Source organism: Corvus kubaryi, unplaced genomic scaffold (genome assembly GCF_017639235.1).
Source record: "Corvus kubaryi isolate FWS band 111438036 unplaced genomic scaffold, C.kubaryi_AGA036_p1.0 37396, whole genome shotgun sequence".
Lineage (NCBI taxonomy): Eukaryota > Metazoa > Chordata > Aves > Passeriformes > Corvidae > Corvus > Corvus kubaryi.
This window is the reverse complement of record NW_024581135.1, coordinates 14,438,581-14,452,989: the sequence shown is the minus strand read 5'-3', so window position 1 is coordinate 14,452,989 and position 14,409 is coordinate 14,438,581. Positions and strand designations below refer to the sequence as shown.

Below are 14,409 nucleotides of genomic sequence, written 5' to 3'. Positions count from 1 at the left end.
GACCACCCACCATTTCCCTTGCAATTTTGTCCCCAGTGACACCAAGCTCTCTGCAACATTTGAGTTCTGCTGATGCTACTCTGCAGAAAACTGGCTGGGCCCCTCAGGATCTGGCCCCTACAAAAATGTAACCAAATGGTGATGAGAAATGGCAGCTCTGTCTCTAGGAGCTTTGCCTGTTGAAATCCCCCAACCCTAATCATTCCTCTCCACTGTTCAGCAACCTCATGCAGCAGCAGGAGGAGTTAAATGTGAACTTCTCACATTTCTCAGTATGTGAGAAACTAACAATTAACTATCCTTCTCCACCTCCAGAAAGCACCATAACCAAAATGAGCCACCATGCAGGCAAGGTTAGATACCAATCATAAAAGTATGTGCCGGACACCACGTCAAAATTTAAGACAAAGGTGGCAGCAAAAAGGAAAGTATCTGGAAGCTCCTACTGTACTGCCCTCTTCCTTTATAAAGGGTATGTGACTAATTTACACCATAAAATTGATCCTGAATTTCTCACAGGATGCTGACCTTAGTCCACAAGAAGTGCTACAAAACCGCCCTGTTAATTATTTAAGTTTCAATGCTGAACTCCAAATGCACATGGGTGCAACACTTCTGACCCAAGAGTACCTCGCCCCTTCCCACCAGCTTCCTATGGCATCTTGACTATAAAGTCACTCAGTGGCCTGAGCACAGAAAGCCAAAATAAAACAGTGATAACTCTAAGGTGAAGAAAATTTATGCCAATTTGGTTTCAAAGACACCACAAAAGCTTCTACCATTTCAGTAAAACACATCTGTGCAAGAATGAACTGAGTAGATTACAGACTATAATAAATTTCCTTCTGAATTTCTGTGACACATTTTTCTTACATCTGCATCCATCACATACTCAAAAAACCAACCAGATCTCTAAAGCAAGTGTCCTGACAAACATCTCCCACAAGAGCCTCCTAGGCAGTTGGGAGTAGGGGAAGGAAGAAATCAAGCACTCAAATTAAAAAAAAAAAAAACAACCAAAAACCAAACAAAAATGCCTTGTATTTCTTAAATTTTTTGAAGCAGAATGTAGAAGTGTATTTGCAGTTGCCCAATACTTCAGGAAACCAAACTGTTCCCAGTGGATATCCCACAGAAGCAATGGATTCAGGTTAGGTGTTGTCCCAGAGGTCTACAGACCTTGAGATTTCAAGTATGATGAGCATCACTCCCTTTTTCAGTAAACAACTTTATTTTCTTTTCATCCTGCTTTTTGTTGCACTACTGGATATTAAAACACACACCAAGATGCTCTAACAACCTGATTACAGCACAAAACCAGCAAATCCCAATCAATGCTTTTCTCATCAACGCAGTATTCCAGGAAAAGCTAAACTCCCACCTCCTCTTTCTCTGGAAAGAATTTACTGACCTAAAACCTTTGGCTCACCTTTTTCTCCCACAGTGAACATTTCACTAGCCTATGGCAACACAACAGCCTCAGTGTACAAACTATGGCAGTGATTTATTTCAAGATACATTTCTCAACCATATGAGCTTTCTTGGGCTTTGATTAACACTAATGAAGGACTCAGAGGAGTCAGCAGCATACACTAGACAGGCCAAAAAATGTATTATGACAGACACTTAATGATGATGATAATGGGGCCTTTTGAACAGAGTGGAGAATCCCAGCACCTGGGCCCCTGTTCCAGCCAAGGAACTGGCAAATACTGCTACAATGGGCTCAAATACAAGACAATTGCTTGAATATAACTATTATCTTTGACACTGATGAGTAAAATGTCCCCTTGGAGCCAAGTGACTTGCAGGAACAAACTTAACAGAGGGTCAGAGGAGATACTTTCTCTAGTTCTCCCTCTTCCCAACAGACCAGCTGGACTACAAAATCAGCCAATAAAAAAACCAAAAACATATACCATACAGTCAATGCCAAGCAATTTCCCACCATCAAGTTTCTAAATCAGCACAATCTTCTGTTTCTTTGACTTAATACATTTAGAAGTTTAATTTTTGCAAAGCACAATACAGTCTAACCATCACACAGGCTCTTTACTGACCACGTGCACTTGCCCAAGCTCACAGTACCTCTGCCCATGTAAACCTCACAGAAGAAGGAGTGACCACCAGCAAGGGCCATTCCTGCTGGTAATAGGCAGCAATGCAGATGGCCTGGATGGTCTTGCCCAGGCCCATGTCATCCGCAAGAAGCAAACGTCCGTTTCTGGAAATTGCAAAACTGGGGAAAGTAGAGAGGGAAAGCAGAGTCAGGAAATGGGTTACTATCTGGCAACCAAGATGAACACAAGTCATGACCTCTGATGTGGATCACCTGGAAGTGATCTGGGTTCTTCAGTCTCCCTTAGTCTTCATACAAGTGAGCAACTCTCACTAATCTCTCAAAGCTTGGAAGCTCCTGAACAGAGTGGTTCAGCCGAGTCCTTAGAGACTTTGATTTCTTATGAGAAGTAGTCTCAAGACCTTACAGTTATTTAAAGCACATTCTTTCCATGATATTACTCACATTGTGTTCCAGAGTTCATTCTGGCTGAGCTAAGAAATGATTACTAAAAACAATTGCAATTTAAGACCATTAAGTACAGACTGTCCTGGACTTCATATTGAAATCAACAACTAATGATCATATATGATGGGGACAGGGACATTTAAATTTTTATCTGTACATATAATTACTAATTTTAAATCTTTTGGGGCCTGGGTCCCATTTCCTCATCTGTTTCCATGCGTATTTAATATTCAAAAAACAACAACAACAGAAGATATGTTCTTGGAAAAAAAACCAATTACCTTACAAAATAAAAAATCATATGACAGTTATGTACATACTGAATCACAAGAGGCAGATCAGAGATGTATCATTTGAACAATTTTTTAGACTAGAAAAATACTACTTTCCACCTGACTCATGATGAATTCTATCTAGAAATAAAACAGATGTGTCACTCAAAAAAATCCACCCCAAAAAAAAATTTAAAAAAAAAAATCCCAAACAAACCATACTATACTAAACAATCAAAAGCCCAGAGTGCCAGAGTATAACAGACCCAGACTCTAGAGAAATGCAGAGCCCTTCATGGAGGAGAAGGCAACCTAGGCACCAATATAAACTACACAATTCTAGACAAGGACTAGCTCTTAACAGCATGCAAAAATGACATACTTCACACCTTCCCGCTGAAAGGGCATGAGGCTCGTCACAATTTTGGAGTCCACTACTGAAAGGTCAGCATCAGGAATGTCTGTCTGTGATGGAGACCTCTGTAGATGAGCTGCAAAGGTCCTAATTACTGCTTCGGGCAGTGGCTCCACTTCTACGGACACGAGGCTCAGTAACACTTCCACTGCAAAGAACAGAGCAGTTTATTATCTGAAGGGACAACATACACACAGCTTCCATTATGGATGTCAGGACACAACCTCATCAACAATATCATATCATTTCCTATCTTGAAACAGCTCACAGAAATCATGGCATCATGCACAGGTGTTAACCTGGCCTCTTCCCTAAAGCCTATTTCAGAACCACACAATGAATCACATCTCTTCTCCTCGTACTTAGACTTGGTTATAAAAAAACTGAAATTCTGATGCCATCATTCAGAGGTGATTACTACTAATCCAACTGGAGCTGGATTATTCATGCTGAGGGCAGTTTAGGGCACACTCTACTCAGAGATGTAAGTACAGATTTGAACAGAAGAACTACTGAACCCTAGAAGGCAGGGGCATCTTTATCTTGACCTTGGGATTCTGTAACTCTGAGGTTTCCACCGTGCCGAAATCATCAGGAGTGACCCAAGACAATTACTGAAAGAATATAATTCATCCTCAATTTTGAAAACTCTCTTCTCCTCCTGTTCCCCAAATTCACACAGTTGGGGTCTGCCTCCACTTTACCACCCTTGTTTACCACATTTGGGTAAGAAAACAGGAAGGACCTCAAGACTCAGAGAAACAGTTCTTGTACCACCAGCAGCAGCACTCAGCCAGCCATCCTTCAGGACCAACAGCACCTCCCTGCTCAGCTGGTGGCCACTGCTGTTCTCCTGGACAGAAGCAGCTTACAGGCCAGAACCAGCTCACAGGCAGTCACTTCAGTTCCTCAATACTACTGTTCTTTCACCCACAGAGCCTCACAACTTTACCTTCCCAGTTGGACTAAAGGGATCCCCAGCATCCATTATGCCAAGACCTCAAAGCCATCATCTTTTCAACCCATGCATCGTAGCAATCACAGCATCTAGCCAATTCTCCTCCTGGACAACCTTATCTTAGTCCCCTCCAGCAGCCTCTCCATCCCATCCCTCCAAAAATAAAAGTGTTTCTTTTTAATCCAACAGTTAATTTCTATGAAAATAAACACCGGTTTAAAACACGCAGTGAGCTGTGACCAGGAAAACGTATTTAATAATTTTTGCCCAGTGACTATGAAATGAAAGACATCTCTACACTAGGAACACAAATGCAGGTGCACAGATTTTCATTGCAAGAAGCAACTTCCTTTTTTTATTTAGTAGTCGGTTCGTATATGAAGCCCAGAAGACAATAAAACCTGCTTGGAAAAACAGCTAAAATAAGAACTCACTATACCAGCAGTAAATGCACCAGAATTCAGTTAGGTATTTTTGTTTCAGTTATCTCTAAGAGGAAAACAGCAGGATGGACCCCTGCCATATAAAGGCGGAAAGCAATTCCAACAAATATACATATGAAAAGATTTCCACTTGTGGTTGGGCAATGACCAAACTTTATTAACTCTCCAGTTTAATTTATACTTCTTCAACAGCAGGGACTCTCTCCACCCAAAGAACAGCACAAGCTTGTTATTACACTCACAGACCGAGCTATGTGTTCGCATAATTGCTACAATTTGCTCACTGATAATTCTGTTGCTATTGTTCTGTACATGAGCTGGGAGAGTGATTAAGATATATCTGCCACCAGCATGATTCATCCAACAGACAGTTTTTAGTGAAGTGACCTTTATATAAAGATGACTGAGCAACTAGGCAAAGAGACATTAACCTCTACAAACAGTTCCCAGCTAACAGATCTCTCTGCTGGAAATGGCAACCAGCCTTTCTAAATTATCTTCTTTTTATTTTGATGTAGGCAAATGAACAGGCAACAAAGCAAATGCTGTTCTTCTAAAAGGCTTGTGCTAGAATCCTCAAATGCCCTCACAAATTACGCTCTGCAAGATTCATGGATTTTTTTTTCCTTTCCTCAAATCTGTGGTATTCTGAATACCTCATGTAATGTGTACAACTGCCAGCCAGCATGACCGAGCCTATGACAGACTGGGAGGTGATGTATCTGCTCAGACTGCCTGGCACGTGCTACAGGGTCAGGCCCTTTGCATGTATAAAAGGCTTTTGACCAAACTGTGAGCGATCATCAGCTCTCACCAAAATCAGGGTCTGTCAACATTCCAACCCTGCAGTTTCACAGCAGTCTCCTCCATGACACACTCGTTTTCAAGACCTGGCATTCCTACACCGCCCCACCACATGGCTTTCCATCCTACAACCATTACTAATGTTATTAAGACATGCATCATAGAAGCATGCCCTTACTCAATTATTAAACATTCTGGTATCCCATGGAAGTAGGAGCCCATGCTGAAGAAAAACTACCCTGAGAAGCAGCATTTCAGCTCTGAAACACTCACACTACCTAAGGATGTGCGTAGAGCACCTGTCTTATTATCCTTCTGAAACTTAGCCCAACCAAATTCCACAGCCACAAACCCTCACATGAGCACCAAGCCAAACACAGCATGCCGACTGGGATGATAAATAATAGTTGTAATACTTAAGACCTGTGTAATGCTGTTCATCTCAAAGCACTCTAAACTTTAATAAACATAAAAACCTAAGAAGCAGATGTGCTACAAGCATGCTGCAGAGACTGGATTATACTGCAAAGTTGCATCTATTAAAAAAAAAAAACAAAACACCAAAACACAGTTCTACATTTCAGTTCAGCAAGTCAGTTTCAGTAGCATTACACAGGTGCATAAAGGCAAAAAGCAACAGACAGAAACTGATGCACAGGAAGTTCCACCTGAACATGGGGAAGAACTTCTTTACTGTGCAGTGACTGAGCACTGGAACGGGTTGCCTCCCTGGAGATATTCTAGAACCGTCTGGGTGCACTCCTCGGCCTTGTGCTCTGGGATAATCCTGCTTGAGCAGGGAGGTTGGACCAGATGATCCACTGTGCTCCCTTTCAGCCTTACCCATTCTGTGATTCTGAGTCTGCTGACCAACTTCTACCAAGAAATGAAAACTGTACCAACACTATGTGCTTAGATTCCACCTGCCAGGAAAAACATCATGCTCTCCTAAAAAGATTTTTCCTGTTAATCTTTCTTTTAAGCCCCCAAACAGCACCAAAACATTTCAGCACAGTAAGAAATTCAGCTTCAAAAATGCCTCTGCTTCAAGAAGATCTATATACTTCCATAAGAGAAACCAGCTCTTCTTGTTTGCCTCAGAATCAACTCATCTGTGGAAGCAACCCCAATTCTAACCTGCCGCATACCCACTTAAAAACGTAATAGTTCTGTTCTGCCTGCAAAGCCATTATTACCAGCAGTAACATATGAGGCTGAACAAAAGCAGCTAGACAGAACCCAACTGTAACTGTGGGTGATCTGGTTGTTACAGAGGTCATCATTTGACTTGAAAACCTAGTGCTCTGACCTGAAAACCAAAACTTGCTGAAATGTGTGAAATGAATTAGCACAACGTCATGCACACTGCTTAAGAAATTAGAAGCAAAACTACCTGATATATATTTGTTTTCTAAGCTTGCTGTGACAGTTTATGAATTTATATTCACACAAAAGGGGGAAATGTGGGCTGGCACTGAGGGGAACACATCTAAAACAAATTTCTGTAAGGACAGGTAGGCTTGGCAGCCACCATGCCCACCTCTTCAAATCTGTAAGTGGGAAGATAGGAATCCATTCTTCTGCAACTCCATAGTTCAAGTAACAATGCTTTAGATTATATGCAATAAAAATAGCTTTGTGATAGTAAATACACCCATGCTCTAAGAAATGGTACAGAAATTCAGCGCAGAATCTGTCAAAATCTAAAGTTGCCCTCCCAATGGGGCCCTAAAGCACTGTCATAAGTAACACATTAATAAAGTTTTGAGTCTTGGCAAACAGTGTAAATGTTTGACAAAACAGGAAGACACTGGCCTGATGGTTTGTTAGCAGCTTGTCTTTCCAGAGTGAAAATAAAGAAGAAATCAACATAGAATTCATTCCCCCCCCCCCCCCCAATCTCCCTCACTGGAGAAACACAGCTACTCACTTAGTTTGGGGTAATCCTCCAGCAGGAAATTCCACTTTCTGGTATTCATATCTGCAATAGTTACAACAAACACTGTCAAAAGTCTCTTCTAAAAAAAGACTGAATTCTCTGTCCTATTCTCTGCATAGAACATGTCTATCCACCTATATCCTCTGCATTTGAGAACCACTTTAAAAGAATTGTTACCTTGATTAAAATCAATTCTCCTCTGTTTGCTGTCACATTAAGCAGTTTGGAGAAGATTTAAAAGTATGACCACGCATCTAGAAATGGTGGTATCACCAGAGCAAGCCAAGATCAGCCCTTTTAATGAACCCACCTGCTCAAGGATTTTGGCAACCACTTTCTCTTCACTGCAAGAAAGCATGAAGAAACTGTTGCAAAGGTTTCTGTTTGTGAACCAACTAACTCTCGACTTCAGTCAGTAAAACAATCACTTTCAGTTGTGCCTCTGTACCCCAGAGTCAAAACTCCGGAGAGTACAGGAGGAAATTCACCAATTCATCAGTATCCAAAATGTAACAGCCATGCCGGACCTATCTGGCAGGTTTATCCTTGGGTAGCACCTGTGTGCTACATCCAGGGAAAGACGACTGAATTCAGTCAGGTGAAGACACAGTGAGCCAGGTGGGGCCCTGCCCAAAGAACTAGAGCTCCAGAATTTCCTCCTTATGCTGTCACTGACCTTCTGTGACACCGTGCATGTCATCTCATCACTCTGGGTCTCATTTCCCAAATGACAAGTGGAAAAGAAATTATATTTACCATTGAAACCTGAATGCCAACATAAAAAGTGCTCTACAATTACACTTGCCTTGAAAAAATTGGTAAAACTCCTGGTAAATTAAATCTGCTCAGACAGTTGCAGCCACTATACACCACAGTAAAGCAGAAGTAAGAGAATGTCCAGCTGCATTTGACAATAAAGACAAGAACTTTGCATGGTCTCCATACTGCTGGCAAATTATCAGCACGTCCCACCTCAATAGTAAGTGTGATCGTGCTGAGATCTGAAATATCACCTTGGCTAACAGGCCCAGAAGAGGGCATGTTCTGCCATGGGATAAAGTGCTGGACACAGATACAACACTAAACTAGAACTACAAGGTCTTTTAAAATCTTCACCAAAGCACATTCTCTTCTGCTCTTTCAGAGGGATGTACTCTCACCACCTCTCTTCTCTGAAGCAAGAGCAGTCCCAACAAGGTCATTATTAGAAAGCAGACACAGCAGGAGACTCACCATAATTTCTGGAATCCATCTGTTTGAACACTCCAATCACTTCTGCAGAATACCCAATATCAACCTCAAATCGCAAGCGAGAGATAAGAACACACTTCCCTTTGACAAGGGCTGAGGGCTTCTTCCAGTTCTTACACATCTTCAAGAGGGATTTCACATCAACCCCACTGCCAACAGAATGAGAGCCTGATGCCAAGCCAACTGCATTTTCTCCTTCCAGTGGTGCCAGAATTACTGATGAAAGTTGATTTGCTGCTTTTACTACAGAGAAAAGCATAGAGATATGGAAAAGAATTAATAACAAAGAACACACACAAGTTTAAAAGGAATGATGATTCCCTGCTTTCGTTCACAGGGACAAAGAATAGAGAGAGCAATGGCCTGGAGGAGCAGGTTGGTGGGATTTTCCACAGAGAATACAGCAGCGGCAAAGGGAACACGTGACAGTAAGTGAACAAGGACCTGTCCAGCACTGTGATTGCACTAAGCTCCTTCTCTGTCAGCAATCCTAAAATGTGGCTCCCTAGGCCAGGGCAAGCAATCTGCAGAAGTACATTTAGCAGTAAATTGCACACAGCCATACAGTGCTTTCACTCAGAAAATCACAGGGACGGAGCATGGTGATCAATAGCATGTGTCTGAAAAGATGGGAGGGTGCTTCTGTAAACAGCAAAGGAGAAAGATTTAAAAATATCTGCCTCCTGCCTCGTGTCAGTGTCTGATAGATGACCATCTAGGAGGAATGCTGTGTACTCACAATGCTGTAGGAAGGAATCTAGTCCAAATTCCTAAATCTCTTTTGTTGCAATTTAAGTTCATTACCCTTTATTCCATGTCTCACAGACTTGCGCTTCCGCCCAGCCATCTGCACTCCTGTCTTACCCATCACCAGCAATCACCGCAGTCACAATGCCAGGGCAGGGAGAGAGGAGGGACACAGTATTTTACAGATGTCAGCCTGAGAATACAGCTATCCACAGTAATAAACATGCCACTTATCCCTGTGTTTCTCTGCCAGTCTATACCCATGTGTTGTCTTTACTACTACAACTGAAGTACTATTTCTTATATTTTTTACAGCACCAAAGTAGTGAAGTTTGCCCCCAAGCCTCCACCTCACAGATACTACAGTAACACAAAGATTCATGAACATCTCCAGAGTCCATTAGACTCAAAAGCAGGGGACCATTAAGCACACTCTTTCTCCAAGTACTTGTGGAGAGGCAACTTCCCCTCTCCAGGAGCTGTTTAGAATAAATCCAGGTGAATCTAGTCCTTTGAGCATGAGCTGCACATCATGATCCACTCTGCTTCTTTTTAAGTAGTCCAGAAAACTGATCCGCAACAAAAAAGCACAAGCTTTAAGTTCAGTGGTCAAGATGTGAAAATGGAGAAAGAAATTCAGACAATTTCTTCCTAATCAATTAATAAATAAACCATTTGGATTTTATCCAACATTATTTTAAAATAAGTGACTTCCTGAACAAATACAACCATTTGAGATTTCTACTCCAAATAAAAGTTTAAGAGCACCCACTGAAAATAATTTTTACATTAGAGGAATAGGCAACCACCAGTTTAGACTTTCTCCTCCCCATGAACCAAGCAAAAGATTTTAGATGTTACTGGTTTAGCACTGTGTAGTTAGGTCTCACCTCTATGACTAATACTGAAAGAAATTAGGGGGGAAAAAAGCATATTTTACTCCTTCATTTCAACATTTATTTTTAAGTTTGACTGCATGTTTAATTAATAGTACAAAGAAAAAAATGGTGATACAGGAACACATTATTCAGAAGAACTAAATTACAAGTGGGAACTTTTAAAATAATTGTTTTACACTTTCACTTTTATACTTTCAAGGCCCTTTTAAGTCAGTTCCCTTTTCTTAGGCTATTTTGCCCCAATTTCATTGGCTAATGTTGGTCACATATTGTCTTCACTTGTAAACAGGAACTTTCCACAGAGTACTCATATATTTGATAGCTTTAAAGAAAAATGCCTGATTTCTAAAAACCATTCTCTTCATTTGCAAGCTCCTTGGTACAGAAACTCTGCTCTCATCTGTACTTGATACACTTCAAGCAAGCCAACAGCATTTAAATTATAAATGTGTGGCAACCCACATGGGAAGCTAAAATACCAGCACTCAAACTGTGGTTTTTTAAAGTGCTCAACACAGGCCTAATTCTATTCCCACTGAAATCAATAGTGATTTATCACTCACTTCAATACAGTGTGCTTTTGAAAAGCTTACCTGAAGTGTTTGCCGCTATCATTTCTCAATCTTTCCAGAACAAAATGACAGGAGAGGAAAAAAGAAAAAAGATAAACCCACCCTTGTTATACCAAAAAAAAGGCAAATCAATTTTCAGTCTCACTCAAAACCCTGGAGAATTACCCTTCATCCTTTTCTGACAGACAAAATTAACAATAAAAGTGTTTAAGTAAGAGCTACTTAAAAATAAAATACATGAATGGACCCAGAAATTAAGCATTAGCCACAGCAACACACTTAGTTTTCAAAACAAGTACCAGAACAGCAGATAATTTTCCTATGATCTTGTTGGTTGCTGAAAAATTCAATGGCAGAGAAAGTGTAACCTGTGTTTCGTATTTAGACTACATAAAAAATTAAATTATTTCTAATCAACTAAAAGTATCAGAGAAATGTTATGAGCTAGATGCCTAAAAGATGGGCATTATCTTTGAGTAGCACTGCTTACTCAAGACACTAACAAAACTAAACAATAACTATGGAAAGCAGGGGAAGGAGGAGGTGTCAAGATTCCACTTGTTTTTTGTCATTCAACATTTACTTACAGAGACTGCTGTAATCTTCCATGCTGAAATTCCATTTTTTCATAGCAGGATCTAAAGTAGGGCAAGAGTAATAGGGCAGAATATGAATCATTTGGGGCAGAAAAAAAGTGCTGGTGTTAAATGTTCATGCGAGGTAAAAGTATTCAATCTACTCATGCAAACTTTTTGCCACACATCTGAAAAACAGTTATGACCAAGTTTACAGCAACATGACACTAAAAAAAGCCGTGGGGAATATAGACAAGAAGAATGCAACAGCCATTCACAGGGACCAGCAACACATGGGGGAAAACAAAAATAAAATACAACAAATAAAGGTAGGGGTAAAAGATCAGAAGCAAGACAAAAGGGGGAGATTCCACTGTTCTCTGTAACCCAGTAAACAGAATCAGCTCATAACTCTGAACTATAGCTGAAGTAACCCATTTTCACATCCCAATTTATGAATAACTTTGCTTCCTTCACTTCCAAAAGACTCTGACCAGCTGCTGCCACTGAACTTCTCAGAGCACCATTCATAAAGCAAGGCTTCTGACTTCTCTTCTAAATCCAAGCTCAAGCTATTTATGTCCAGAATTTCTATCCAATTTAATCTGTATTTCCTTCTTTAATCCTCCATTAATACCACATATTCCACCCCAGCAATAGAACACTGGTAAGAGCAAGCAGCAACTACAATAGCAGCAGATGCCGGAACTTGAATCCAGTGTAAAAGAGAGATAACAGCAAACAAACAATTCTTACCATAGGCTTTGCTTGGTACCTTCTTAAACACAGCAATAAGTTCAGCATTATACCCTATTTCAACCTGGAATCGGTCTTCCCCGTGTTTCACACATTTTCCTTTTGTAACGTTATTTGCTTTCTTGTGAGAGGCAGCTTCAAAGGAAGAGCCCAAACCAGCAGAGCTGGTCAGCTTCTGCATCCTACCAGCAGCCTGAGAGACAAAACCTCCCCCTGCACTTTCTGTCAGTCTGTTTGTGTTTACCAGCATTTCTGAATCACTCAGGGCGGCGCTGCTTGGTGGTGAAACATATTTAATGGCAGATTTGTTCTGAGTTTGTAAATCTTTACTACCATCAGGGTGCCTGCTATCAATTAATCTTGGATGAGGTGGTCCTGTGGGGTTTTTGAAAGCTGGGTAGCATTTGGGCTGCTGGAATGTTCCAAGATTAATTGAAGTGTGTTGTCCATGTTCCTGACTACCAGCTTCCAAGTAATGTTTATGGGAATAATTCAGAGAATTTGAGATCGTTGCAGGGAACTGCTTAAGGCCACTTGCTTGTTCTGAGTCCTCTGAACAACTCTTTTGCTGCTCTCTGTGTGAGCCAGCCATCTGTTGGTTTGCTGTGTAATGGTTACAGCCTTTCTGGAGACAGCTCTTCTGCTCCACAGGAGTGTTTGCATTCTGTCGGTGCTGGCTGGTGACCCTGACATGATTATTTTCTTCCCTCGAGTTTCCCGGATTGCCCAGGCTCTGTTCTTTCTGCGGAGGTGCAGCGATGCCCACATGCCCGGCTCTCTGGGCTGCCAGCCTCTCTGCTCTCCTAGCCAAAGCTAGCCGGCGATTCTCTTCAATCCTCCTCTTTTGCTCCTCTGTAAGGCCTGATGACATCTTCAACAATTTCAACAATAAAACTGTACCAGAACTACATTGGGAATTAATCACAGAGGCACCTGCTTCTTTAGAGGAAGGGAGCCCAGTCTACAAAAAAAAAAATTATTATTGTATTGATAAGTTAGCATTTTAAGTGATTGAGTATTACTGTAACTGATCCTACACAAATTTAGTAGTACAGCAAAGCTGTCACACCAATGCTGAGCCATTATCAGTAGATAGTGACAGATGTTGATGAGGCCTCGCATGCCAGTCCTGCATAGATAAAACATATGGAAAAAGGAGAAAACTCCTATTCCACTGCAGTTCTGAGTACTCTTCTCTGCAAATCCGAGCAGAACTAATAAAACAGTAAAGCACGGGGACACCCTGCACTGCAGAGCCAGCCCTGCAAAGGCACAGCAATACATCTCTGCACAGTCTTTGGTGGAAGTGTATCCTACCTACTTCGGGTACCTATTATCAAAGACGGGACGATGCCCTCCCTCTTCTCTGTTCACCTTCGGCTCCTGGGTATCTCACAGAGCGTGGCAGATACACGCTGAACCGCACAGGGCACAGTCAGCTCCTCCTGAGAAAGCTCCACTCGCAGGTCACATATCTTCAGGTAGAAGCGAGGACCTGGCTCCCATCACATCTCCCAGGATCCCGCCTCGCTCCATCCGCTCGCTGCCCCACGTCCTGGGGGCTGCCCGCCCTCCGTTCCTCACCTCCCTGCGAGCGGTGAGCCTCACCCCCTGCCCCCTCCTCCCCCATGTGCCGGACAGACTCCTGTCCCAAACTCCACGGAGGTCTCGGCCCACCCTTGTCCCTCGGGCCCCCCTACCGCCGCCGCCAGTGACCACCTGCCACCCCGGGGTCCCGGAGATCAGACCCTGTTTCCCGCCCGCCCCGGGGGCTCCGCCGCCCGCTCACCGCCGGCAGGCACGGCCCGCAATGCCGTCGAGGAACTACAGCTCCCAGCACGCCCTGCACCACCGCCTGGCGGCACGGAGCGGCCGGGAGGCCGTAGCACGCCGGGAGATAAGAGCGGGGCGCGCGGGGCGTTGGGAAATGTAGTCTTCCGGTCGCGGCGCTATCTCGGGGGCGCTGGGGCCGCGGCGTCCTGTGGAGGGAGCCGCGATACGGGGGACGCCCCCGGCACCCGCTCGGGCTCCGTACGCGGTGCCAGGACTCTGCTGTCGGCTCCAGGCTCAAGCCTGGCCCTAGCCAGCACCCAGCGCTGTACGGCCGGGGCGGACACCCTCGCTGGCTGCTCCTGGTGTGTGGGTCTGGCACGCCAATGTGTGTGGTTCCTCAATGGTGACTGAGCGGGGAGTAAACAGTGGAGCTGATGTTTGAGAAAGGGTGACAGTGCTTGTCAGATGTGAGGAAGGA

The 14,409-nt window shown here is 42.9% G+C and overlaps 1 protein-coding gene across 7 annotated transcripts in view; it reads right to left on the bottom strand.

Moving 5' to 3' along the window:
* SMARCAL1 (SWI/SNF related, matrix associated, actin dependent regulator of chromatin, subfamily a like 1) overlaps positions 1 to 14,035 on the bottom strand; it is a 40,462-nt gene extending 26,427 nt beyond the window's left edge. Inside the window, exons 1-7 of one of the 7 annotated variants that reach the window (XM_042040973.1) lie at positions 13,948 to 14,035; positions 12,159 to 13,119; positions 11,415 to 11,465; positions 8,592 to 8,852; positions 7,350 to 7,400; positions 3,182 to 3,362; positions 2,089 to 2,239 (exon numbers count right to left, since the gene is read on the bottom strand). In XM_042040973.1, the coding sequence (XP_041896907.1) occupies positions 2,089 to 2,239; positions 3,182 to 3,362; positions 7,350 to 7,400; positions 8,592 to 8,852; positions 11,415 to 11,465; positions 12,159 to 13,029 (1,566 nt within the window). In that variant the 5' untranslated portion in view covers positions 13,030 to 13,119; positions 13,948 to 14,035. Of the gene's footprint in view, positions 1 to 2,088; positions 2,240 to 3,181; positions 3,363 to 7,349; positions 7,401 to 8,591; positions 8,853 to 11,414; positions 11,466 to 12,158; positions 13,120 to 13,475; positions 13,740 to 13,877 lie in introns of those variants that run through there. The other 6 variants (XM_042040970.1, XM_042040967.1, XM_042040966.1 and 3 more) reach the window with 6 other exon arrangements.
* Between the last annotated feature and the right edge of the window lie 374 nt (positions 14,036 to 14,409).